The sequence below is a fragment of the Eptatretus burgeri genome, chromosome 8 (assembly GCF_056783735.1).
Source record: "Eptatretus burgeri isolate ZD-2024b chromosome 8, Ebu_testis_v1, whole genome shotgun sequence".
In the NCBI taxonomy this organism is placed as follows: Eukaryota; Metazoa; Chordata; class Myxini; order Myxiniformes; family Myxinidae; genus Eptatretus; species Eptatretus burgeri.
This window is the reverse complement of record NC_140968.1, coordinates 45,950,586-45,978,405: the sequence shown is the minus strand read 5'-3', so window position 1 is coordinate 45,978,405 and position 27,820 is coordinate 45,950,586. Positions and strand designations below refer to the sequence as shown.

Here is a 27,820-nt window from a genome sequence, read left to right as displayed (position 1 = left end):
TTGTCGAGAAACTGCAGTCGCAGACAGACAGACACACACACACACACACACACACACACACACACACACACACACACACACACACACACACACACACACACAGATTGCTGGAATTATACATAGATTAGCACTAAATTTAGTAAATAAATAAATATCGTCACTGTGCACTAAATGCAACTGTCCTCTATTGTTGAGGTTCCTTGATGGCCACCTTAGTCAGCGAGCAGGTCGCCGTTTCCTACTTGCCCACGCGTGCTGAGCCAAGGTCTACCGATTAGCGGAGTACATGGGAACAAAAGAGAAACAAAAAAAACACAGGACTAAATTTATGGTTCAAATTTGAATGACAGCGGGGAATGTTATTTGTTGAAATAAAAGAGCTTGATTGTTCATTTGCAACTTTATTCTCTGTAACTTCTCGTTCTTTCGATTGTAACGCTCACATTATATTAACACAAATTGGGTAATTGGGCCTCGTGGTACAATTGAGATGGAGGTACATTTTTTGACCATGCCTTGCTCTGATTCGTTTCTGAGCACTGAAATATATGGTGGTAAAAGAGTGATAGTGGTAAGATTATGTAGATAGTTAAATACCTTAATATGCCCAATCAATTGTGTTGCATCGTCATCAGGGTTCTCTCGAATCGGTTGTTTTACTTTGATTGCAAGTTTCCTGAGCTTTAATTTCAATTTCGTTTCAAGTTCTCATTTCATTTCCAAAGTGATAACATTTCACACTTTGCCAATTGTTCATATTTTCTGTTTTCCAATTATACCATTAATTCCTTCATTAATTCAACATTCAATCGTTGGGACCTAATTCCTTCTTTGATTCATTCATCTGTAAATATCTGAATGCCTGAAAATTGTGCTCTGGTGGAATAAGACTGTCCATTCAAGTAACTGGTTCGGATTTTCTCAGAATTTTGCATTGTGGTTTTTTTTTGTTTTGCGAGCTTGGTGTTGGCTTAATGGTTAAGGTGGCTGGTTTAAGATCTTAGGGTCCTGAGTTTGAGCCCTTGTTTTGTCACGGGATAACATCAGGTGGGTTGACTCAGCTTGTCCTCCTTCTGAGGTCAGGAAAATGAGTACCGGCATTCTGGGAAGAATTGACCATTTGAGTATTCTGCGTCGGAGTGGCGACCCATCCTGGATTGTGCTCCCCGAGCCAATGGAAACCGCCTCGGCAGCGAGGCAGTTTCCATTGGCTGGGGTAGCACAATCAACTGCCTATGTATGCGTTTGACGACGTGAAAGGAGTGACTCTTCATTTATTTTCCGAGGAATAACCTGCGGTACACATTGAGTATGTATCTGGGGATTTTAGGCAAAAGAGTGTCTTTGTCCCTTCAGTCAGCATGCATCGCCGAGTAGATGCTATTTTATTTAGAGATACCGTTAGACTGTTTGTCCAACAATTTGTGCTTCAGAATGGAATCTCTCAGTCTGGTTGCAAGCCCCAGCATTAAACTCCTTAATTACAAACGATCGGACATTCTGCTTCTCGGCCATTAACTCGTCATTGCAAAATGCCCATTCGTAGCGGCCGACTCACAATCTGTTGTGTGATATGATTGGAAACTTTTAATGGCTGGGGACAACATGACGCTGCAGCGACAAAGTTTAACTCTGAAATTTTAGGCTGAAGACCATCCACCACTGTGATGTGTAAAATCATATGTTTGAATATAAATAAATAATTGCACCACAGTAAAAATGCATCAAATACGTAAATAATGGTTTAAGATTACCACGTGATGGCGAGAGGTGAATGAAATCAAAGTGAGAATTACGCATTGTTCGCTCCTTTCTACTTTAGTAAACGAGTAAATGCACACTCCCTCTGGGAGAAAATTATGGTGTCAGTAAAATATCTTGCATACTGCCATGTGTACAGCCCCCCCCCCCCAATCCCTCCAGCTCCATCAAAAAATTCTGGTGGTACTCCCCCTTTGTAAAATTGTGGTTGCGCCCCCTCCCCATGAGAAAAATTCTGGTTGCACCCCATCCCCTTCCCCTTTATATTTTACCAAGACCGAGACCTAGACTCATATAATTTGACCGATACTCATATACATACATTACTCTGCCTTTTGTCCGGGTCATCTCCTTAACCCTCAGGGGGTAAGGTGCCCACTTTAATTGTACCCATAACTGGCTAATATATACAGAATTTTGTGGAGATCGGTCCAGCCATTTACGATTCTATAAGATACATACATACATACATACATACATAGAATTGACATATATTGAGGTACCTTGATGAATAATTTTAACCTTGAAATAAATTATTATTATTTTTATGAATTCCATTTGCTTTGCTTACACCTGAATCAGTTACAAAGGTGCTGGGTGAAGTGGTGTTTAACAAAGACAGGATGAGGGTCGACATGTTCCTTCCTGTCCAGCTTGGCTCCTCTCGGAAGCTGAACTGTCTCCAATCTCCTGCCCCTACCTCCTTTTCCGCAGACATCGTGCTTTCTGGCAAGAGGCCATCCATAGGGAGGGGTCAAATTTAACGGTGCCAGACCACGCACACGAGTAGAAGCAGAATCGCCTGGCAGCTTGTCTCTGCTCCTCCGCTGACAGCTCTCCTTCTGCTTTCACTGGATCCTCATCCAAAGCCAGGGCTGACATCCTGAAATCTTCTCTCTGCTCCTTATTTTCTCACCCATTTGTGTCATTCTTTCCCACTTTACCATCTCCGTTATAAAAACTCAAACTTGATCCATTCTTGCTGACATCACCATTAACTACTCCTTTTCCTTTTCTAACTTTAAAACCCCTGCAGATCTATAAATCTTATTTTCTTTTGTACATCTCCTGGCTCTTTATACACTTTAGCCTGAACATCGACCCAGCCAACTGCTGGACTAAATTATGGCATTACAAGTTTGTCTACTGCTGGAGCTGCTTCTCTGTGCAGCGGTGTTAACTTGCACATCTGCATTATTGGCGCTTCCCCGACCTTATGGAAGTAGCCGCTCTCTAAGCCATACCCTCACGGAGGGAGCGCCGCCACGTTCTAACACACCTGTGCTACGGAGAGTACGCAGGGGTTGGGTGTGGAATCAGTTCTTCGTGCTGGAGGAGTACACAGCAACTGAACCCGTCTACGTGGGAAAGGTAATATAATAATATCTCAATTCATTTCACTTTGAACTATTGTACTGATGTGCAGAAAATGGTGACATCACATTATACTGTATACGATGTAATGTTGTGTTACAATGCACTGAATTTCTGGTGTAAGACTGCACCATAGTGAATCATGTTACAGAGGAAAATGTGAAGCAATGTGCCCTCCCCACTCACCTCTCCCCAACTCACATGTCGCCTCATTGGTCCTTTGTGTGTGTATATATATATATATATGTATATATATATATATATATATATATATATATATATATTTATATATATATATATATATATATATATATATATATATATATATATATATATATATATATATATATATATATATATATATACTGTTTCTAGTAGTGGTGTATGTTTGTCCTCTTATTACTCAAGAACTACGCATCACAGAGCAAAACTAAAGGCATATTCGGAATCAGCACGTCTCAGAGGTACGACAGCATTTCTTAGATGTTTAAAAAAACCGAAAAAAATTGTCGATTTTTTTTGGCTGTTTCAATTTTTCTGCCGCAATTGATTGATTTTCCGCATCGCGACTTTTTTTATTCACAACCTGATCAAAATAAGACAAAGACAGACCCGTGGGCGGACAGACCAGTGAACGTTTACAGAGTTTCTGATCAAAATTTGAATTTCTGATCTTAGATACCCCGAAAAAGGAAGAGCTGCCTTGGTCTCAAGGCAGTTGCAGCTAAGCAAAAACACACTAAGAGACAACAGGAGACTGAAGAGGAGCAAGATGCCAGGCTAAATGAACAGGCTCATCGGCAACAACAGTGGCGAGCAAATGAGACTGAGGAAGAGTGTGATGCAAGACTTGAGACAATGCGTCACCGCACTGCAGAAGCACGAGCACTGGCCCGGGCACAATAGCACAACAGGGTGGCATTCACGTATGACACAGCTGACCCAGCAACTCATGCAGACATCAGCCGAATGGACCAAGTCTGCACCAACTGCTCTGCTTACAAGTTCAAGTGAGAGACCAAGGGTGTGTGCTGCAGCGATCGCAAGGTCGTCCTTGAGCCCTCTCCTGCCCTTCTTCCATTGCTGAAGGAACTTCTCTCAAGCTAAACTCCCTCCAGCAAGCACTTCCTTGACAACATTTGGATGTATAATGGCAGCTTTGTGATGATGAGCTTCGGGCACAAGGAAGCTGAAGTCCAGGGCTGGAGCCCGAGCTTCCGGATCCAAGGTCAAGTGTTCCACCGCATTGGCAGCTTGCTCCCGCCTGAAGAGGGCCAGCGAAAGTTCCTACAGGTCTACTTCCTGGACTCGCACGCCAAAGAGCTGGATGCCAGGAACCACAGTAGCCTCAAACCACACATCATTGAGATGCTCACAAAGTGGTTTCACGAGAATAACCATCTGGTCCGTGAGCTCGACTGTAAGAAATGTACTTGCAGAAGGAGGCAACTCTGAAGAGCGCTAAATCATCATCAGAGAGAACAAGCGACTGCAAGGACAGCTCACACGCCGCTACAACGCCCAGTCTGCACCAGAAGTCACCATCCTAATGGACAATGAGCCAACAGAACCCAGAGACATTGGCCTCAGACTTCGCGATGATGCACTTAAAGGGATCAGTGAGTTGCATGCATCTTATGATGCACTCCAGTATCCCATAGTGTTCCAATATGGAACAGATGGCTACAGCATCCATCTGGTGGCCAGGACTGCTACTAGACAGGATGGATGAAAACTCATATAGATGCAGTACTACAGCTACCACATCATGGTGAGAGAGGGCAAACCACATACTGCAGATGCGACGATTCTTTCTGCAGTTTCTGGTCGATGTCTACTGCAAGATCGAGACAGAGCGACTGGGCTATATCCGCCGGGAGCAAAACATATATACACAAAATGTTTGTTTGTTTGTTTGTTTGTTTGTTTGTTTGATTGCTTGTGACCCTACTCCTCCAAATTCATAAGTTTAATTGCCACAAAACTTTGTCGGATCACATTGTTTTCCATAGTGCCACCAACCTGAAAAGAGGGAGGAACAAGAGGCAACAACAGGAAAATAGGTCGTCCATCTCCCTATATAAAAGTGAAAAGTTTTTTTGTTTGTGAACTTTCTGCTTTGAGCCCCCAAAGTTAATTCGCAATGAAACTTTCACCGATAAAATTTTTAACCACGATGCACCTAAATAGGCATTTTAAACAGTCGTGAGGTCATTTGGCAAATTATTGCGGTGTTACACTCCAGAGTTACTTTATCTATCTCTAATTCCAGCAGTGTGTGTGTGTGTGTGTGTGTGTGTGTGTGTGTGTGTGTGTGTGTGTGTGTGTGTGTGTGTGTGTGTGTGTGTGTGTGTGTGTGTGTGTGTGTGTGTGTGTGTGTGTGTGAGCGCTGTTTCTCGACAACCACTGGTCCTATTTAATTGAAACTTGCCAGCTATATTGCTGGGGACCTGAGGATGTGCCTTTTCAAGGTTTGATATTAATCGGACAAGTGCTTCCCAAGTTATGGCCATTTATTTTCCAACCAATGACATGACACGTTGCTGCGGCCATTTATTTACCAACCAATGACAGGACACATGCTGCGTAGGCATGGCCGCATAGGCCGGTGTACGGCCGGCTGACAATGACGTCACGTGCCATGCCGGTTACGATGGAGATCGGTGCCTTAGTTACCGTGGTGTCGGAGTGTCAATGGTAAATGGCAGCGAATGTCATGGCAAGCAAAGACAGGGAGGTAAACTTGATTTTAATTTGGATTTTAATTAACTCTGTGTGTGTATCACAGCAGTTGTTACTTCAATGAAAGCGATAATTCGTGGAATGCATGTGAACATTCCGTACGGGCACGCACTACTTCCGGATGGTGATGACTCAATGTATTCTAATAATTTCTCGATTTCTTATGCGCATTTATAGATAAACACAATGCCCCAATCCAGTCGTTGTTTACGAGAGCGAAGGAACGGCCTGTGTTGTTGTTTCTGACTCGCGGTTTGAAAGTTTTTTTTGTTTGTTTGTTTTTTTTTTGGGGGGGGGGGTGCACGTACGGGCACGCGAGAGCGAATGAACGGCCTGTGTGTTTGTTTCTGGCTCGCGGTTTGAAAGTTTTTTTTTGCACGTATGGCCACGCACGTACTGGCACGCGAGAGCGAAGGAATGGCCTGTGTGGTTGTTTCTGGCAAGCGGTTTTAAAGTATTTGTTGTTTTTTTCCCACGTACAGCCACGCACGTACGGGCACGTACGGGCACGCACGTATGGGCATGTGAGAGCGAAGGAACGGCCTGTGTGGTTGTTGTTTCTGGCACGCGGTTTGAAAGTTTTTTTTGTTTGTTTGCACGTACGGCCACGCACGTACGGGCATGCACTAGTTTACAAGAATGAGATAATTTCTTTACTCCAGTTTCACTCCTGTACAGTGTACACCCTGTGGGGCCTGTAGACCCCATTAGACCCTTTGCATCCTTTGGACCATTTAATACCCATTTCGACCCTGTTAAGACCTTTTCGACACTTTTGAGACATACAGACCTTTTTCAACATTTTTCAGACCATCCATTGGGACCACACTTTGTGCAGAGCATTGGTGCTGCCTCAGCAGTCTCTTTGGCTCTTTGTAACAATCCTGGACAGGTCACCACTCTGACACAGGATACCAGCAAGCTGGCACTCATTTTGCTGACCTCAGAAGGATGACAGGCAGAGTCAATCCCACCTGGTATGAATTCAACAGTTGCGTGGAATTTGAAATCAAGGATCCCAAACCCACCACCCTAACCATTAAGCCAACACCAGGCATATTTTTTCAGACCCTTTGGAGAATTTCAGATCATTTGGACACTTCTGACCCCTTTTGCTTTTTTGCCCTTTAGACCACTTTAGACATTTAAACCCATTTAAGACCCTTCGACCCCTTCGACCATTTAAACACTTTTGACCTTTTCAGACACTTAAGCCACTCCAGACCCTTCTACACCACTGAGAAAAATCGAAAATTATTCCCCCCAAAATCGTTTTTGACGACCTTTTTCGAGCACCATTCGCGTCCTATCACAAGTTGCAATGACGAATCGAAACTGATGTTGTAAAGTGAAACAAATAGGCCATCAGCCGGTAGCTGTATCGTGCAGTTTTGTTCCACTCATCGGGGGGGGGGGGGGGGGGGAGTAGACAAAACCTTGATAATATGATAGTATATATCCAAATATATACGTATGCAAAAGGTCTCCACTCAAATAGCTGCAGTTATTGTGTATTTTCATCTTGAAAATCGATGCATTCCCCACGTTCTCTCTCATTTGAATTTTCTCCACTCGGATCACGTGTGTGCCACGTGACGCCTCGACAGCCAGTTGATCAGCTGACATCGTATGCAAATTACGTCAGACTGTCACGTGACCAACTAAGTTGTCCAAGATGGCAGTTTCCTGCAGGAAGGAAATCACCGGCAGCTGATCGGCGATTTTTGATGAACATGGCCAGTGAGGACGCTCCCCCGTGTATTATTCACCAGGACAATGGAGCGAACGAAGAAGTCAAACGTTCTACGTCTGTAAGATGGGATAAATGGAGAGAAAGTGTCAACAAATGGCTCGTCTTGGACTGTCAGGAACGACGTTTAGCCGAGAGTGCCGGCGCGGGAGGACTCACTTCGATCATGGGCCTATTGTACCCGGAGTGCCGGTGTAAAAATTTCAAGTTACCTCCCGGTAATCTGAAATCTATTTCAAGTTACCCCCGGGGGTAGCTTGAAATCGATTTCATACTCCCTCCTACAATTTCAGATTACCCCCCTCAAAACATTGATTTATGTTGTTTATTTACAAAAAATCGTAATTTAATTGATATTGTAAACTAATTAGGGAAAAACTATTGACCACGTGACAGCTTTTAAAGAGTTTGCAATGAATTTTGATTTAATTATGAATGATGTTATTTTAATATTGTTATTAATTGAAATCAGTATTTCTCATACAGTTATAGTTTTTGCCACATTTTTATGAAATCCTTCGATATAGTTGATACAAATAGACATACTGGTATATATTTTAAACCAACTCAGACTATACTTACAATTATGGAAACAACGCAATAAAATCAATGTATAAGAAAGGCAATGAAAACAGCTTATTGTTAATTCACTATTTCGTTGTGGTGGTGGTGGTGGTCATATGGCAGCTTAACTGCCGGGGCAGCTATCATTTCTTGAAGCGCGACTGTGTCGCTGATGCAGTGCCCCTCTACCAGTACACACACTGGAACTGGTACTCATTTCGCCGACCTCGGAAGGATGACAGGCTGAGTGCATAGCCTGGTGTTTGGCTCAGTGGTTCGGGTGGCGACTTGGGATCCTCGGGTCCTGAGTTCAAGCCCCGTCGGCCGTTGAATTAATGTACCAGGGGGTTGACTCAGCCTGTCATCCTTCCGAGGTCCTTGGTGCTTCTAGTCTTGCTCGATGGATGTGAGACTTGTACTCTGACCAGGGATCTGAGACAGAGACTTAATTCTTTGGTATCAGGTCTTTTTGGAGAATCCTTGGCTATCGTTGGTCGGACTTTGTGTCCAAAGAGCAGTTGCTGAGATAGACTCAAATGAGATTTGTTTCCTGCATCGTCCATGAGCATCAGCTGCCGCAGTATGAGCATGTGGCTCATTTTCCTGACGCTGATCCTACTCATCAGATTCTCTTAGCAAGGGAGTTTCATGAGTGGAGGAGGCCAATGGGCCTACCACGTACCTTGTGGTTGCAGCAGGTTTATCAGCATCTCAAGGAGATGGGGATGGGCCAGACATCTGCCTGGGGGATGGCCAGATGCAGGCCCCTGGAGTACTGGTGGAAAGTGGACACAGCGACACGCTGCTCCGGCACATGCTCCCATTCCTGACCTGACCTTGCCCCACCCTTTGCGCATGCAAATCCGCAACGAGAGCCACCAGCCTCCTCCTTCATGCGGAAAATGCCCAGTTGCACTGTTTTGCACTGCACCACGCCCACGAGAAGCACCGCACCTCGCAGGCCATGCCGAGCACCAAGTGCCACGAACACGCATGTGAAACGTGACAAGCATGCATGCGAGAGCATCTGATGGGTTCCCAAGCAATGCGCAGATGAAGGGAACACAAAAAGGGACCCTGCACGACCAAGGGATGACCAAACAGCTGCGGGATTGAAGGTAAGACCGATGGGGTGAATTAGAGACTGTTGAAGGGATGTTTGATGGAGGGGAGATTATTGGTGGAACATTGAAACAGGCCGATTGGGTATTGGAGGGATTATTGAAAGTAACAGTGATTTAACAGAACAATGGTACAAAGGAAGAAAGATTGAAAGTAAGAGAGATTGAACAGAATGATGGTGTTAAGGAATAAAGATTGAGAGTAACAGAAGGAAAGGGGGGAAGACATTACATGGGACAAACACAGCCTAGCCAACGCATACCCCCCAAATTTCCCTTTTACAAGGGACCAAGGACGATCCATACAAAGTCTAATGAAATAACTGATCGTTGGGTCACCTACATGTCGATGTATGCTCTCCTCCTGAGGTAAGTTTTACAAAACCCTAACAATATACATACTCACGCGGTATGCTTACACATTGTGTAGGCATAGGAACCTGCTTCCCCATTGTCTCGGGTGGTTCACCTGCATTTCATTTTTCATTTATTTATGTTTTCATTTATGGACGCTTTCCAATGGTTCTGTGATTTTTTTTGTCCTGGTGTATCAGCTTCGATGTCTATCAGTATGCAAAATTACCGTGCTTCCCCATTGTCTCGGGTCGCTCAACTGCATTTATTTTTTCTCTTTTTTTTTCATTTATTTACATTTTCATTTATGGATGCTTTCCAATGGTTCTGTGATTTTTCCCAGTGTGTCGGTTTCGATGGCCATCAGCAGGTGAAATTTCAGCTTTCTATGTCACCCAGAAGGTGACATGTCACAATGGTACAAAGGAAGATAGATTGAAAGTAAGAGAGATTGAACAGAATGATGGTGACCTTTCTATGTCACCCGAACTTTAATATCAGTCAGTGAATCAGTGGTGAGAAAGAACTATATATATATATATATATATATATATATATATATATATATATATATATATATATATATATATATATATATATATATATATATATATATATATATATATATATATATATATATATATATATATATATATATATATATATATTGTTGCGAATTCGCACCCGCCGGCGTGCGAGCGGCCACGTAACTCGAATCGCGGCACGTCGCCCACCGGACGGACAATCCTGTCGTGACCCTCTTGGACTAACGCCGGGAGCTAGTCACGGGTGGGCCTTTCAGCCTCACCACGATCGTGCCAATCGGCCCCCCGCGTGGGATAGGATTGTTCGCCAAATTCGACCTACCTAAGTACCCACGCAGAGGGTAGACCGGGCGATCGCACCTCGCTGCAGGTCGACTCCAGACACGGGCCACTTAAGCGACCCGTTCCGTACTATCGGGATAACCGAGCAGTGTTATCGTCGGCCTCGACGGTTCCGATTAATTATCGGACATATTAAGCCCACAACCAACCCTTTACGTGAAGCAAGATGGAGATTCAATTAAAGAAAAGACGAAGCGAAACGGGAAAAACAGTTCAACATAATTCACATTTATTCCGCGGCACACGGAGAGCACACATATACAATTACAACAATTATGCACCAAAAGCAGATGTAACAAAAGAAACAATGCAGATCTACTACCGACTACACGTGCACACGGCAACACTTACAGTTTTACTTTACAGACGGCGCCGACAACACATTTACTCAAAAGAAAAGGGCCACCCTCAAAGACAAGGGGACAGACGGGGCCTGTGGGCCGCGAGACCAGGTGGATCCTACCCGTGTCTTGTGATGAGCCGCAAATGTGGCGGCGTGGCGGTGCCCCGACTCCACGCTCCTTCGCGGGTTTCGTTGGCGCTGCTTGGAGTGGGGTGGGAACGGGGCCCCCTTTTCGCACTATCTCAGCGCGGGGGGGGGGGGGGGGAAAGAGGGGGGAATTGTTGATGCTCTGGGGAAAGAGGATAGCTGGCTTGCTTGGGTCCCGCAACGAGCGACTCCACTGCGAGCTCGTCGCCGATCGCCGTCTTCCTTGCCTCGGACCCGAGCTATCCGGTCCCCTCCGCAATTCTCCTCAGCCGACTGCAGCAAATCACTTCGACCGTGCTCCAGGCTCCAGGCTTCCTCTCTCTGCAGCTCCCCGACAGACTCCGAACCCCGACAGACTGCGAACCCCGACAGACTTCTCCTCTCCAGACCCGACTTGACTCTTCCCAAACCGACTGCCGCCGCCACACTCCGCCGCCGCCACACTCCGCCGCCGCCACACTCTGCTCTCCAAAAACTGACCCTTTCAAAACTCGCCTTGACTCCTCTTAAACTCGCCTTGACTCTTCTCCAACTTGCCTTGACTCTTCTCCAACTCACTCAATTCGCCCCGCGCTCGGTGCTTTATAGTCCGGCAGGAGAACCCATATGCAAATTTCTGGATCAGAACGAGCTCGGGGGTGGAGCCACGCTCGCCCATTGGACGGAGAAAAAGGGGCGTGAGTCTCCCCTGATCCTCGAATTTGCATATCCCGATTCTACACCGACGCGCCTGGAGGCGGGGATAAACCGCCCCGCGCTTGCTGATTGGACGGATCAGAAGTGGGCGTGTATCATTCCTGATCCGAATTCTCCTCGGAAAGGCCGCACTTTGCACCCGCGGCTCGGCGCGCGTCCCGCACGAGGCCAGGACAGCCTGACGCTCGGCGTTCACAAGTGGTGCGGGAATGGCCGCAGAAGGAGAAGAGGTGAAGGTGGTTTATGGCCATGGCGACGCTTGGAATGGCGGTGATGCGATGTTTGCGGGAGCGAGTTGTGAAGGTAAAGGTCGTGGCTGTTGGCGTTGTTGTTGTTGTGAAGCGGTGTTGCGGTTGGTGGTTGTTGTGTGATAGCGGTTGAGACGTGGTTAGTTCAAAATAAAGATAGAACAGAAAAACGACTGTCTCAAAGGGTCGCAGCCTGAATGAATCACATTTATTCCCTCTAAACAACGGGTTTGGGGCTAACTACACATGTACTTACAGAGATATCTCACCTTTGGGACCTGAATGGTGGTTTGCGAATTTCCTCAACCGTAACACTATATATATATATATATATATATATATATATATATATATATATATATATATATATATATATATATCCAGTCGTGAATAGGTTTGTAGCTTCACAACTTCCATATCCTTCATAGGATCTTCCATCTACAACAATTTCCATATCCCTTATATGATCGAAACCAGGTCAGTAACTTCATTTTTCATTTGCTTGGTCACAGCTTTTGATTTTGCATTCATGAACTGCTAGATGCCTTTCTGGATTTGCATGTTTAGTTTTTGTGGGTATGTGCCATTACCAATCAGCTTGCTATTGCTTGCCAAGCCAGCCATTCCTTGTCAACCATTTGATCGGAGTGCTTTGCTTGAGTGCTTAAACCACTTGCCAAGCGCCCTACACTATGACAGTTGATAACGGTGCAGTTTGTGTCCTGATCGGGATGTAGTTTGCAGTTGCTACAATACAAGGTAGAGGTACTTAGAGATCACACACAGACGTGTTGCATTTGGGTAGATTTGGATCTGTAAAGAAACTCTCCAGGGTTGTGGGTGCATCCTTGCATGCTTGGTTACAGGTGCCATGTTGGCAAAGTTTCATCCCATATCTTATGATGATGATGAGTGGTGGAGGTTTTAAACTTTTAACCTCAGCAGCATACGAAATATCACATTTTCCTTTGTCCTTGTGGCTGTTTCTAAAGAAATTGGTTATTTTATATGAATTGTGTGTGCTTTTCAAAGGTTACAGGTTTCTCTTTGTGAGTTTCAAAGCAAAATATATTTGATAACACCCGATTTCTCAGCTGTTTGCCATGTTAACTTGTTTTCTAGATTACAGAGCCAAATTTTTTCCACCCATCGCATGACGATTGGCAGCATATCCCTTGAAACGTCGATAATGCATCTTGTTTTTAAAATTTGTTTCTTGAAATTCCCCCAAAATGAAGGTGAAAGCTCCTCAAGTTTTTTGGGTTGTGTACAGTCCGTACTGTAGTTGGTAATCACACTGACACTGATCAGCTGATTCCTGAAAAATTGCCGACATCGGCCAAGCACTAATACATATCGTGTGTGTGTGTGTGTGTGTGTGTGTTTTGTTCATAAAGCATGACATAATCTCTTTATGCTGCCTCCCCTACCTCTCTCTCTCTCTCTCTCTCTCTCTCTCTCTCTCTCTCTCTCTCTCTCTCTCTCTCTCTCTCTCTCTCTCTCTCTCTCTCTCTCTCTCTCTCTCTCTCTCTCTCTCTCTCTCTCTCTCTCTCTCTCTCTCTCTCTCTCTCTCTCTCTCTCTCTCTCTCTCTCTCTCTCTCTCTCTCTCTCTCTCTCTCTCTCTCTCTCTCTCTCTCTCTCTCTCTCTCTCTCTCTCTCTCTCTCTCTCTCTCTCTCTCTCTCTCTCTCTCTCTCTCTCTCTCTCTCTCTCTCTCTCTCTCTCTCTCTCTCTCTCTCTCTCTCTCTCTCTCTCTCTCTCTCTCTCTCTCTCTCTCTCTCTCTCTCTCTCTCTCTCTCTCTCTCTCTCTCTCTCTCTCTCTCTCTCTCTCTCTCTCTCTCTCTCTCTCTCTCTCTCTCGTTTTTTTTGACCCCACCTTCGCATTCCTGTCAGTGAAGTGAAGGGTCGCCTCCTCCATAACTCCAAAACCATGAAACCTAGTTGCCCGAAACATCGCATGCATACTCAGGGATCTCCTAGGAAGTGCACGAATGAAAACTGGGTTTTTATGTAAATGAAAACGACTTTTGAAGATAATTAAGGAGGTGCTCATCACTTTTTTTTTTAAAAGCCTTACCAATATAATCGAATGCCTGATCTTCATACCTGTGAATCTCTGTATACATTTCTTTTGTTGGTGCAATAGTTTTCAAATGAGGAGGTTGGAGTGATGCAATTTTCCCTCCTCTTCTGAGCTCCCAAGGTTATTCTTGAAGAAACTTTTTTATTTTTTTGTTTTTTGGCCCTATTAATAGTGAAGAATCACTTTAAAAATTAAATAATTCTCGTATCCAGATCCGGATTCGGACCTTCACCAAAATCGAGTCAAACTTTTTGAGATATCCTGTACACAAACAGACAAACAGGCAAACAGACAGAAAGGGGTGAAAACATAACCTCCTCCAACTTCAGTGGTGGAGGTAAGAATGTGTGACTGCATTTATTTACTTTAGAGAGAAAACAGAAACTCACTGTATTGTTGGCAAACTCTTCCTTTTTGCAATTATAATGTAAATGTTGGGGGAGAGATGAGGGGCGAGGGGGGGGAGGGCAATGATTTTGTTCTCAGGATCAGTTGCCTAATTTGAGCAGGCAAAGGTATTTTGTAAGCGCCGTTTGTTGTCTAAGGGAGTGAACAAGTGGTTAACCAAATCAGAAGTTACATTCGAGGTCCAATGAATTATGACTCACTTATGATGAAAGGCTGAGCAATGACCCTCTTAGAACCAAGCACTTACAATGTGACTTGGATTGATGTGGAGACATCAGAACAACTAAATTGTCTCAACAGGTTAACAGTTTTTGTTGTTTTGAAGTGCTGCCGATGAACACCAGATTGCAAAACATGAGAAATAGTTTCAGAAGATATTGAAGCAACTGATTAGGGTTCATATTATTAAATCAAAGCCGTATGATTCCACTGAGGTCTTTTAATTTATTTTATTATCTTTACAAGATCGAGGCTCATGGAAGAGTGAGGAAATTAGAGAGTAGGAACTGACATTGTGGCAGCAGGACAACTCTTGTACACAATAAACAAGGCAATAATGAGCAGGAAAAGAGGAGAGAGGCGGTGGGGAGAAACAGTAAATTGCAAGTAAGAGGGTTAGACCACTCTTTCGTTTTCTCTGTTCATTGAACATCACATTATTGGTTTTGCAACTGTCTTGCCTTGTCTGAGAAAGGCAATTTCATAAATGAAGACCTATTTGCCAATCCATAGGCAAGCCCTCAATTTGAGCATATCCATCTTTAGGTGAACCTTCACTTGTGGAGTAGATCGTACTAATGGACACAGCTCTAATCAAAATCGATGGCCTAAATATTGTTTTTGCAAAATGGCTCAAATTCACAACAATTTCCTGCTCTTTCCTATCTAGCCATCTGCTTTCACTGTGAAAGGTAACAATTATCACCCCAATTCACAAGAACTAGCAGACATTAATTGATTTCTCCTCTCTAAGATTGTCAGTTTCATTTCAACTTTGGCCACTCTGCTTTGAAAATTCTGCAACAGCTGACTTAACAGTAGATGGACTCCCGAAACCCTCAATCAAGAGACCATGGAAAACTCAATCAGATATTTCCAATTAGCATTTAGCACTGGCATGCACCATGTTTACTGAACTATTACAACAGGCTGTGTATTTGTATTTATTACAGATGTAAAAGTCGAAATGTTTGTCCCCTCTCCCAGCCATATCTTCCATGCACGTCTGTCCCTTCCCTTGAACCTTCCTATCCTCGTTTGTCTTTCCGAAACTTCCCCCATCTCTTCCATTTTTTTTTTCTCTCAGTCTAACCCCGACTCCCAATTCCTTGTGCAAATGTAACAACTGGATAGCTCCCCACAAACTGATTTACAACATATTTTCCCTCTTTATTCTCCTCTCTCCTCTCTCCTCTCTCCTCTCTCCTCTCTTCTTCCTCTTTCTCTCCTCTCTCTCTCTCTCTCTCTCTCTCTCTCTCTCTCTCTCTCTCTCTCTCTCTCTCTCTCTCTCTCTCTCTAGATCCCAGTTACTCTTTCAATTCTCCCAATAAGGGTCTGACATAGCACTCATTACATGGTGAGTGGCAATTGGTCAGCATCTCTTAAATCATGCAGGACCAGAGTAACAGGAAGATGGGAACAATTAGTGGAAAAATACATGGAAACGGGGAATAAATTGATTTTAAAGGGAAAAAGAAAATCTGCCTGCCAGTCTGTCTAAATACAGGAAATAATGCACCTCCTGGTCCACCTATAATTATCAACATTCTGCTGTGCAACTAAGCATATCCAAGCACTCATACTGACTACTACTATACATAATATGTCCATACATTTCCGTTTTTGTTCGGATATACTAGCTGCCTTTCGACAAGATGCCACAGGGGTAGCACCTTTGCATTTTGAGTTGTATTGTCTAAGTTTCATTCTCAACTCGACGAATGACTGCCAGAGGGTGGCATTGTACAGGCACAGCAGCATTTCACTGAGGTGTCTTTTGCGAAGTCGGCAAGTTATCGCCGACACCCTGATCAGTTTCCAAATTACCTGCACGTGTAATGCATCACGCAGCACAGCCATGTCTCGATGATGATGCAACCAGCATGCCTATTCCAAAATTGAATCCTCGTCCAACTTGTATTTGGTAATGGTGACAACCTGTTCAGTGGGAAGCCCTGCATTTAATGTTCATTTTATCTTGCCAACAAAGCCTGAAGACAAAATGTAAGACTGCTTGAAATGCAGGTTTTCCAATGCCGTTTAGGGTTGTTTTTTCCTTTTGGTAAATCTAGGAGAGCTTTCTCGGCAAAAACTACAGAGCAAATTTGCCAAATTATTCCTGTCATCAACATCTTCAGATTTTCTGACCTATCTTGATTGAACCATATGTCCAAATTATCAATCAGTTTAAGCCTGGTGTTGGCTTAACAGTTAAGGTGACTGCCTTAAGGTATGTGGTTCTTGAGTTTGAGCTCCTGTCATGCTGTTAATTAACACCAAGTGGGTTGACTCAGCCTGTCATCCTTCTGAGGTCAACAAAATAAGTACCAGCTTACTATAAACAGGGTCACTGTATCAGCAGCATAGCCACGCTCCCAGCAATGATGCAACCAGTGGCCACAGACTGCCGACGAAATCTATATATTACTAAAAATCTCATCTTGTATGTTCCTGAAATACAGCCAAAACGGTACACGATAGCGCAAGAGTTTTAGGGCCACCTTACTCACCATTCGCCTGTGGTGTGCAGTGTCAAATTTCGTTCAAATCGGGCAACCAAAAAAATTATTAAAAAATCAATTCCCGATTCAGTCAAGTACTCTTCAGGAGAATTTGATCAATGCAAACAACCTCAGTCGTTTAGTTCGCTGGAGCTATCTTCCTTTTTTTTGTTTCTTGAAATGATTTTTTTCATCAACCGCTGTCATAATGGGAACACAACGGGTTCACTGGTCATCTAGTCATTTTAAAAATCAATTAGTTTCACATGCTTACTCGACATGCCAAGTGCTTTCGTGGAAGTTCTCAGCTCTGAATAGTATCGAAGCCATTATTGCAAATTAAATAGTACTAAATTTATGAATCATGTACTGATGAGTTGTATCTTACGCCCCTGGATCAGTGGAATCAAGGATCCTGGAAATTATTGTCCCTCTTTGTGAAGCTGGGACATTTAAACTACTGTATTTCTCTTACGCTGCAGAAAAGTTGGCATTTTCACATTCTTCTGCAGTTGTAATGCCGAGCCTGTGAGATGTCCATATTGAGAGGGCATGGACAAAATGGCTGTCATCCAGCAATTGTTTTCTACCCAGTTGCAATTCTTTCAAATGATAGAACCTAGGGGAGTATCTTTCCATGTAATTATGGAGATGTTTGCTGATGAATGACACTCGCATTGATCTAAGCATTCTAGCCTGAGTTTGAATCTCGGCCCAGCAATAAGCTGTCATCCCGGTGTTTCACAGGCAGGTTGATTCATCAATGTGTCTGCGGTCCCTCAGACAGACGTTAAACTGGGCGTCCCATCTGCTGGCATTCGCTGGTGGACATTAAAGATGCCATGGTGTCCTTCACGGAGAATAGGCGAACTATCGCCGGCACCCTAAACAAATTCCAAATTAACGGCAGCCCTGGTAAGCCGGTTCGTGAAAGACTTGGGCCAAGCTTCCCCTGGCCAACCTCAGAATGTGGAAATAATAGTGGCCATTAAAGAAGAAGAAGAAGAATCTGGTGAATAACATGGCTGTCATAGTAAAAAAAACAAAATTTATTAATTGGTGGTTATCTTCTGCTTTCAGCTGTACTCTGATCAGGACAAAGGCGATGGCACTGTTCGCTACATTCTGACGGGTGAAGGTGCGGGAACAACTTTCCTTATTGACGAGCACACGGGTGATGTCCGTGTTACATCACGCCTTGATCGAGAGCGCCGAGCCGAGTACACCCTCGAGGCTCAGGCGGTGGACAGGGTGTCTGGCCTACCAGTCGAGCCTGCCTCTGAATTTATCATAAAAGTTCAGGACATCAATGATAATGAACCAAGGTTCCCCGGCACACCGTTCAATGCCACGGTGACTGAAATGGCAGAAGTTGGTATGAAAAACATGACTGGGTATCCAGTCGTATTCTCACATCTTTGCCTCAATGTCCTACATTACCTTCTTTGCTCCAATTAGTTGTGGTCTTCTCTGTGTCTCCATGTAGATATGTATATTCTTCATTCCATGTTTCACTCTCATTTCTTCAATCTTGTCAAAAAGTGACAAAGGTGTTTTGACTCTTCCACCCTTCTCAAACATCTTTGCCTGGTTATGATGGTATCTTGCATGATGTATTTTATTGTGTCACAATAAACTAACGATATTTTACCTATTTGAGTCTTCTCTCATATTACATTGTGTTCTCTCTTTTTCTCTTCTGCCTTCTGTCCAACACCTGCACTTTCATGGCCTCATTAATTATATCCTCAATTCCCAAATGCTCCTTTTCCATTCTCTTTCTCTTTCTATTTCTATTTCTCCCTCTCCCTCTCCCTCTCCCTCTCCCTCTCCCTCCTCCTTTCTCATTTCTCCCTTCGCCCCATCTCTGCATATCTCTATCTCTCTCTATCTATCTATCTATCTATCTCTATCTCTCTATCCATCTTTCTCTATCTCTCTCTCTCTCTCTCTCTCTCTCTCTCTCTCTCTCTCTCTCTCTCTCTCTCTCTCTCTCTCTCTCTCTCTCTCTCTCTCTCTCTCTCTCTCTCTCTCTCTCTCTCTCTCTCTCTCTCTCTCTCTCTCTCTCTCTCTCTCTCTATATATATATATATATATATATATATATATATATATATATATATATATATATATATATATATATATATATATATATATATATATCTATCTCGATCATATCTATCTCGATATCTCTTTCTCTTTATATATATATATATATATATATATATATATATATATATATATATATATATATCCATCTCTCTCCTTTCTTTTCTTCTGTCTTTCTTTCCTAATTCTTATTGTGATACTCTTTGGCAAAGGTACACCCGTTCTGCAAGTGACTGCCATCGACGATGATGACCCTGCCTATGGAAACAGCGCCAAACTGGTTTACAGCATTCTGCAGGGCCAGCCTTACTTCACCATTGAACCAAAAACAGGTAAGAAGAAAAAAGTTGAATAAAATGGAGGTGTTTGAAGGTTGCAAAGTAGCAGTTCAATTGCTCGAGTTTTGGAGGTCCATGGGTGGACACATCAGATATAGATCCTCTTGTACTCTTAAAGATCATAGTGAGGTTCAATCATCGGTAAATACATGCCACTGCCATTATCTGGCATGAGAACAACAACCTTGCCTGCATGCTGTCTCACTCCACTCCATCTCGTCAAAGCTTGTTTGGTATCAGAAACTTCTTGTAATGGAAACTTGAAAAACCTTTCAAAATTACAAAAGTCAACGGATATTTTATTGAAACATTAGCAGGCATACCTGGCATTGTTTGGTGGGTTTTTTGTAGTGGCCTAAAACACTTCGATACTTCCACTAAGGAATGGGGTTGGGATAATATTACCCTTCACATAGCGACAATGACTTATAGGCACCAGAGCTACAATGGCGTTCAACAACAACGTTCCGGTTTTTTGAGGTGACAGTTGGTGCTCTCAGGGGTCTCTGCTGACTTTCTCAAGGACAAGTTTCCAGTCGTTTGTGACGTTTTGACTGTTTATTTTGTTGCCTCCATGTTTACTGTGTGTTCCTAATTCGATTTTCTTTCAAAACCTGTGCTATTTGATGAGTTTTCATCAGTCTTGTCATATCGGGCTTCCTTCAGGCCTACCCATCTTCCCGTCCATGTGCACGATCGTGTTTATTTGTATTTTATCCTGATTACCATCGGTTTTTGTTTTCTCCACTTTTTCCCTCCACCCTCCTTCTATCCTTCCCAACTATACCTTCTGTTTCATGTCTTAAAATATAATAAAATGCAAGAAAAAAAAAACCTTTTCCTCCTCACCGTATACCCCACGTAACCACGTGACTTCCTGTACACTGACTCTTCTTCCTTCTCCTCCCTCTTCCCTGCCAATCCCACTCTGATCGTGAAAGTATTCACGACACACCTTCACGACCTTTTCTACAAACTTTCACTTTACTCTTCCCCCCTCTTCCCCCCTCTTCCCTAATCTTCAAAAATAAATAATATCAAACAGTCTCTTTCAATGCTTCAACTTCCCCTCTCCGCCTGGTTCTCCTTCAAAAACCTGTGTTCAATTTGACCTTTCTCTCATCCCGTGTCGAAAAATTCCATCTGTTATAACACTTCCTTTCTCCACTGTCAATTCTTCTGCGCTCCATCCATCTTCCAATGTATGTCAATGAATCTCTGACCAACAAATTTTTAAAATCCCTTTTTTCAACACTTGTTGATCTTCCATTATTATTGATCGTTCATTTTTTTTCCAACTTCAGTGCAAATTCATCCCACCTCCTTAAATCTACCTCCTCATAACCCTTCCTTGTTATACCCTGTCCTTACTCTTCCCATCTTGCCCCTCCCCCCCCCCCATCCTAGCATCTCTCCACTGTCCTCTGCCTTACTAACAGCTCCGCCTCTGGTATCCCAAACTGCATGGTTTTCAAGCAATATGTGGGCTCCGTTCCAACCTAACAAATGTCTCGCACTCTCATTCAGTACACTCCTCAATATCTCTAACATGCTCTCTCTTTCCTTTCATCACATCTCCCCCCTCTTCTCATCCCTCAAATCTTGTTCCTCCCCCCGTCCGCTGCCACCTCTACCATACTACTACCCCCATCTCATCCTCCCTTCTCCCCCCCTCCCTTCTCCCTCTTCCCCTATGACTGTGCCTGCTCTCATCGTCTTCCCTCCCTCTCACCCCTCCCTCTCACCCCTCCCTCTCAATTCAGCCACCTCCTCCCTCTTCAAAGCAAACTTCACTCTCTTCCCCCACAAAGCCTTCACCCTCACCCTTCCCAAAAACTGCCCCCACACCTTTCTCCCTCAATTCTCCTCCCTCACCATTCTCTCTCAATGCTCCACTCTCACCCTTCTGCCCCAAATCTCTCCCCTCACCCCTCCTCCTCAAATCTCCCCCCTACCCCCCTCTCCCAAAGCTGCCCCTCCTCTTCCCACCCTCTCAAATCTTGTTCCTCCCCCTGCCCGCTCCCGTATTCACAATACCACTACCTCGTCTTATCCTTTCCTTCTCCCTCCTCCCCCATGGCCATGCCTGCTCTCATCGTCTCCTCTCTCCCTCAAAGCTTCACTTTCACCCCTCCCTCACAAATTAACCGCCTCCTCCCTCATCAAAGTAAAATTCTCTCTCTCTCTTCTCCTCCAAGCTTCACCCTCACCTTTCTCAAAAGCTCACCCCAAATCTTTCTCCATAAATTCTCCCCAATCACCTCTCCCTTTCAATCTCCCCTCTCCCATCCCTTTCTCAAAACTGCCCCCCTTCTGCAAATGTAATCCAAAGCAACTTTAAAGCTTTTAACCACTAACTTGTCACGGTTATAAACAGGAAATCCCCACCTTGCAGCAATCATTCCCATGACTTGTTGGCACAACTGACAATCCATTGGCATGATTGTCAACTCCCGGTGTATATGACTGAATTACGTCCCAGTCATGGTGAAAAAGCAAGTGTCTTGGCTAAGGAATTTGACATGGTGTTCCATCTCCACTCAGTACTGAGTGTGCCAGAATGGTGTGCAACTTGGGACACTCAACACCAGCTGGTCCTACGTCTGCCTGTCTGTCGCCCATGATCAGCGGAACCTGGAAAGGGCTGCTTATTTTGTCGATTCATTTGAATTCTGCTCATACGAGTCATACCGTTTCTCCCCTGCCCAACCAAGGTCAAAACAGCCACAATTATTTCTCATCATTTTCTGCTTTGGGACCTGTGGGAGGGGACATGGGTGGTTCTACTCATTTCATTCAGGCCCACACCATCAACCATCACGATTGGAAATTCCATCCTCTTTCCTCAAACTCCTTTCCGGGCCCTCTACCCACATTTCCTTTAATGTACATTGATGGTACCATTGCACTGATAGCACAATGTGAAATGGCACAAATACTGGGGCTGAGCTGGTGGCAGGATGAAACGCATGCCCAACCAGCAGTAATCGAATCTGCTGATAAAATGACAGGCTGAGCTTGCTGTGTTTCAAATCCATTTGCTCAGGAAATACATTTTCCTTTCACATGAAGGGGGAAGTTGGTGGGTACATCAGGCTGTCAATGAGGTGGAATTATCTTAGGTGGGGTGGTAGTGGGGGTCAAATGTTGATTCCATGTTTGTTAAAAGGGTTGTTGTTGCTTTGGTTCTTGTAAATGGTTCCATGTGATCTTCAGGTAAAATTGTTATTTTAAATAACGCAATAACCATAATTTATCAGCATGTTAACCCATCTTATTGGACTCTGCTCTTCTCCCCAACAATTCTCATGCAAACCAAGTTTAATCTTTATTGGTCACGAGCAAATACAACCCGTCGCTTCGGTGACGGAAATATTAAGTGGGGGGAGAAATATGGGTGAGAGGATAGAGGAGGGAGGGGGGAGAAGAGGAGGAGGAAGGGAAGAGAAGAGGAGGGACAGGGTAGATAGAGGCGGGAGGGCGAAAGAAGAGGAGGAAGAGGGCAGGATGGGAGGGAGAGAGCAGAGGAGGGAGAGCAGAGAGGATGGAGGGGGAGGGAGGGGGAGGGAGGGAGAGAGAGAGGGGAAGGGAGGGAATGGAGAGAGGAGGAAAGGGAGGGAGAGAGAGAGAAGGGAGTGGAGTGAGAGTGGACTGAGGGGAGGGTGGGGGGAGAGAGGGAGGAAGGAAGATGGGAGGGGTGAGGGAGCTCAGAAGGGGGTGAAGGGCAGGAAAGGGGGGTTGGGGGAGCGACACCTCACCAAATGTCGCAAAACACTCCGGTAAGGGATGGGAGCAAGAAAGATGGGGAAGGGAGGTGTGGGGAGGAAGCAAGGAGGGGTGTGGGAGCAAGGAGGGGAGCTAGGATGAGGGGGAGCAAGGGCATGGGAAAGGAAGAGAGGAGTGAGGAAAAGAGGGGAGGGAGAGCGACGCCTCTCCACATGTCGTAAAACACTCCGGGAGAAGGGGGTGCAATGAGGGGGGTGAGAGTGAGAGAGAGAAGAGGGAGGGAGCAAGATGGGGTGGGAGAGCGAGGAAAGGGGTGGGGGGAGTCCACAGAAAAAAAAATTGATGACGTCATCAGTCACATGATTCAGCAGCCATATTGTTTTTGTTTTTTAAACCTTCAAAAATCTTCTCTGAAGTGGCTGAACAGATTAAGGCAAAGCTTCACACATATGACTGCCTATCCATGAGGAACAAAAGGTTCACACATATGATGTCACATGGTTTGGCAGCCACATTGGATTTACCATAAAACCGATTAAAAATCTCCTCCAGAACGGCTGGACAAATCGGGGGGAAAATTCACACAAATGTTCCCGAAGCCATGGGTGTACAATTTTGTTAAGGAATAATTGATAGGTCACATGGTTCGGCGGCCATATTGGTTTGAATAAAAATGTTAAATAATGTTTCCTCTGGACCTGCTTAATCAATCGATGTGAAACTTCAAATTTATGATCTAGTAATGATGGGGAATGCATGTTTTAAATTTGAACTTGTTGCGACGCATGGTATTTAATTTCTTATACGGGTTCGTTTTGTTTTGGGGTTTTTTTTGGGGGGGGGGGTGGGTTTGTTAATTTTTTTGGAATAAGTTCTCACTTGGCTGTGCCTGAATGGATTTTAGGGTGGAGGAGTAGCAGATGAAATGTGAATCCGATCCAGGTTCCTCCTGATGACTTAATCTTTGCTTTTTGCTTGTTTGGGTTCCTTCTGATTACTCCAATGCAGGACTGTACATATTTGGTCTTCCATTTGATTTGAATTGAAGTTATTTTAATCCCATTCCGAATTCAAATGAATAATAATAATCATAAAACGTCATGGGTCAGGGTCAGGTGTCCGATCAAAGCGGGGTTGCATCAAAGCGGAATGTCTTGGTACCCAGTCATCACTACCAGCAGTTATAAAGTGGCATTTCTAATTATGTCTCATTAATTAATTATGTAACACACCAGTACACCACACAAAATTATGTAACACACCACAACACAAACGCCACACAAAGTACACCACACAAAAGAAATCCCTGCGAGGGTCTGCAATCTCTGATTGCTCTTTTTCTTGTCTATTTTACTTTCCCAACTGTGGAGATTCCCCACAGAGAACCCAGGCATGACCACCTTCTCGTCGATCCCGATGGTTAATTATTTTTGTTGCACTGAATTATGTTATTTCCGTTGCACTCAATGAAACCAGCTCAATTAAGCTCGTTAATTTTGGCATATTTCTAAATCTATTGTTCACTCAATGTAGTTCTCCAAACAGTCAAAAAAGTTAAGTTTATTGCTTGGCAATTTCACATTTTCTTGTATATATGGAGAAGGAGGGACCAAAGCCTTGCTTGCTTAAAGTAAATAGGTATTATGTGGATTACCAATTGCCATCGATAAAACTTTGCACATGGAAACACCAAAGCAATGTCCAGATTTGACAAACGAACACTTTTTTAGCATCGGAACTGCTGCTCAGTTCAAATCTTCAGCTTAAATTTTGTACCTCGGCTTCGTTTAAGAGATTCTATAGGTTATCACATGTGCAGAAATGAAACAAAGCCACAAACGCTGGCGTCTCCAGGCGTTTATAAGGATTGCAATGCACCCAGCGATTTTGTATGGTATATGATGAACAGGCATTCAATAATAGGAGTGGGGAAAGTGAAGAAAAAAAACTTTATCTTTAAGAAATCGTTGCGGCCTGTTCCAAGTCAAAACAAAAAACATGGCAGCTTCAGACCCAGAAATGCCTTAAAACCCCAAAGAGCGAGGTGGCCAAGGATGCGCTTGATGAAGGATATAATTAAATAAGGCCGTTAATTATCTTCAAAAGGGGTGTTTAATTAACCCAAACACCCAATTTTCACTCTTGCACTTCCTTGGAGTTTTCTTAGTATGCATGTAAAGTTTCAGGCTGCTAGGTTTTATAGTTTTGGAGTTATGGAGGACACACACACACACACACACACTCACACACACACACTGACATTTATTGGTATATATTTGATTCTGTAAACAAGAACACCAATCCACAACAAGATTTAACACCATATCTCCAACCTTTCTCCCATTAGGTTTAATTCGCACAGCACTACCTGGCATGGACAGAGAGACAAAAGAGACTTACCTCGTGGTGGTGGAAGCTAAAGACATGGCAGGACAACGAGGAGGGCTTACAGGAACTGCCACAGTCATCATCTCCTTGTCTGACATCAATGATAATCCACCAAGATTTCCACAGAGTAAGAAGAACTGGTTGCTTGTCAAGTTGTGTTAAGTGGCCAAGCTTTAATATATGGATGTGACAATCCAGATCTCAATGAAAGGCAAGGAAAAAATGATGAAGACGAGTTCAAAATTGCCCCTCAGCACTTCTTCTCTTTTTATTACATACCTCTTGTAAACACATCATTCTCCAGCCAGAGTTTTGTTTTAATAAATGTGTAATGTTCTCTTACCTGAGTTGCACCTGAACAATGCTTGGATAAATTCATTACTTACACTCCAAAAAGGTGATTACTTGATGAATACCTTTTCCCTTGTTCAAATTACTTTTCCCTAATTATCATTTCCCCCACTTTCCAGGTACGTACCAACTGTCTGTGTCAGAAAATGCTCATCCAGGATCTGAGGTGGGACGATTACGAGCTGATGATGCTGACTTAGAGGGGAATGCAAAAGTCATCTACAGCACAATTGGGGGAGATGGGCAGAGTACATTTGAAGTCATCACAGACACCGTGACACAGGAAGGAATTGTCAAGCTCCGACAGGTTAGTCCTCAACTTATGCGACAGCAACTGCCAGTTTGTGAGACTTTTGGCAGATGTAGCAGTGTAGTTTGCATCAAACATATTTCTTGTGGATATATTGCAGATGCAATTATGGCAGGGTTTTTACCTCCTCCCTCCAAATCACTACGTATGCACCTGTCTGAACAACACCCCCCCCCCACCCCAACCCCTCTTCTCCCCCCCACTCATTCGAATCATCCGTCTACAAAGTATTTGTTTGAACTTTGCATGATTTAATATCAGACTGCAAGACCAGCTTCCCCAGGTGATCAATAATGCCTGACCAACTCTGGCTAGACTCCTTGCAGGCTATTCCAAGCTGTTAGCTAGTTCCAACTAGTTAGCTTCCGGTGTCTTTGGCTACCTGGGTATGCCAAAATGAAAGAAACGAAAAATCAGCCTGGATCCCTTAGCTTTATAACCTTAAGGAATTGAGCCTCTGAGGATGCATTTTAATCTATTTCCTGTGAAATAAGGGGAGATTTTACTGACAACGAGGTGGAATGTACGAAGCATTATGTATAAGTGTGGTTTCATGTGTGATTTACTTACCAACACTTTTGGTGCTTTTTCACGATGTTAGTCCCAAGCAGATTTTTAAAAACTGGAATATGTGGGGAAGGGGGAATGGGGGGCATTATTCCTCAAGTGATTTGGAAAAACTTCCTAAACCATCATAAGTCTTGATGGGAAAAACTTTCAAAACCATAATTCCAGCCTTGACTGTACTCAAAGTGAATGTGGGCATTGCCAGATGTCAACACACACGAAAACATCATCATCGCTAAATGTTAATTAGATGCCCTAAAAACCTGACAAACCCCAAAGTATTGCATGTAATCTTCATCATCTACTGCATGTGTTCCACATTTCCCAGTCATCTCAGTCGTAAGCTCAACACAGCAGTAGCCAACATCAAATACTGCCTTCTTTTTGTACCTCCACCACCGAAGGTGGATGGAGGTTGTGTTTTCAGCCCTTTTTCACTGTCTGTCTGTCTGTCTATGAGCAGGATATCTCAAAAAAATTGTGGATGGATTCGGACACGAGAATGTTTTCATTTTTTGAAGTGATCCTTGACCATTGAGAGATGGGGCCAAAAACGAGGTAGAGCACGATATTTCAAAACGTTGTGAACTTCATATGACAAAACTTGGTCGATGCTTTGGTTGGGTGACACGAACAAGCTGATTCGATTTTGGTTCAGGTACGGATCCAGATCCAGCCTCAGTTACGTGTAATTTTGTGTTTTTGTTGTGGTTTGCCAACACAAGCAATTTGCTTCTCTGGATTGATGCCGCTTTAATGTTTTGTATTGTATTTCAAGAAGGACAAAAATGTTGATTGATTGATTAACTGATTGAGTGGGATACAAAACGTAAAT

General features: G+C 43.8%; 1 protein-coding gene across 8 annotated transcripts in view; it reads left to right on the top strand.

Annotated features, from left to right (window-relative positions):
- The window catches only part of LOC147021661 (cadherin-11-like), a 348,953-nt gene that overhangs the window by 275,119 nt on the left and 46,014 nt on the right, over positions 1-27,820 (top strand). For 6 of the 8 annotated variants that reach the window (XM_085891880.1, XM_085891879.1, XM_085891883.1 and 3 more), the window contains 5 exons: positions 2,476-3,132; positions 18,277-18,571; positions 19,518-19,637; positions 25,717-25,884; positions 26,228-26,415. In XM_085891880.1, the coding sequence (XP_085748006.1) occupies positions 2,887-3,132; positions 18,277-18,571; positions 19,518-19,637; positions 25,717-25,884; positions 26,228-26,415 (1,017 nt within the window). In that variant the 5' untranslated portion in view covers positions 2,476-2,886. Of the gene's footprint in view, positions 1-2,475; positions 3,133-7,722; positions 7,846-9,288; positions 9,310-18,276; positions 18,572-19,517; positions 19,638-25,716; positions 25,885-26,227; positions 26,416-27,820 lie in introns of those variants that run through there. The other 2 variants (XM_085891884.1, XM_085891885.1) reach the window with 2 other exon arrangements.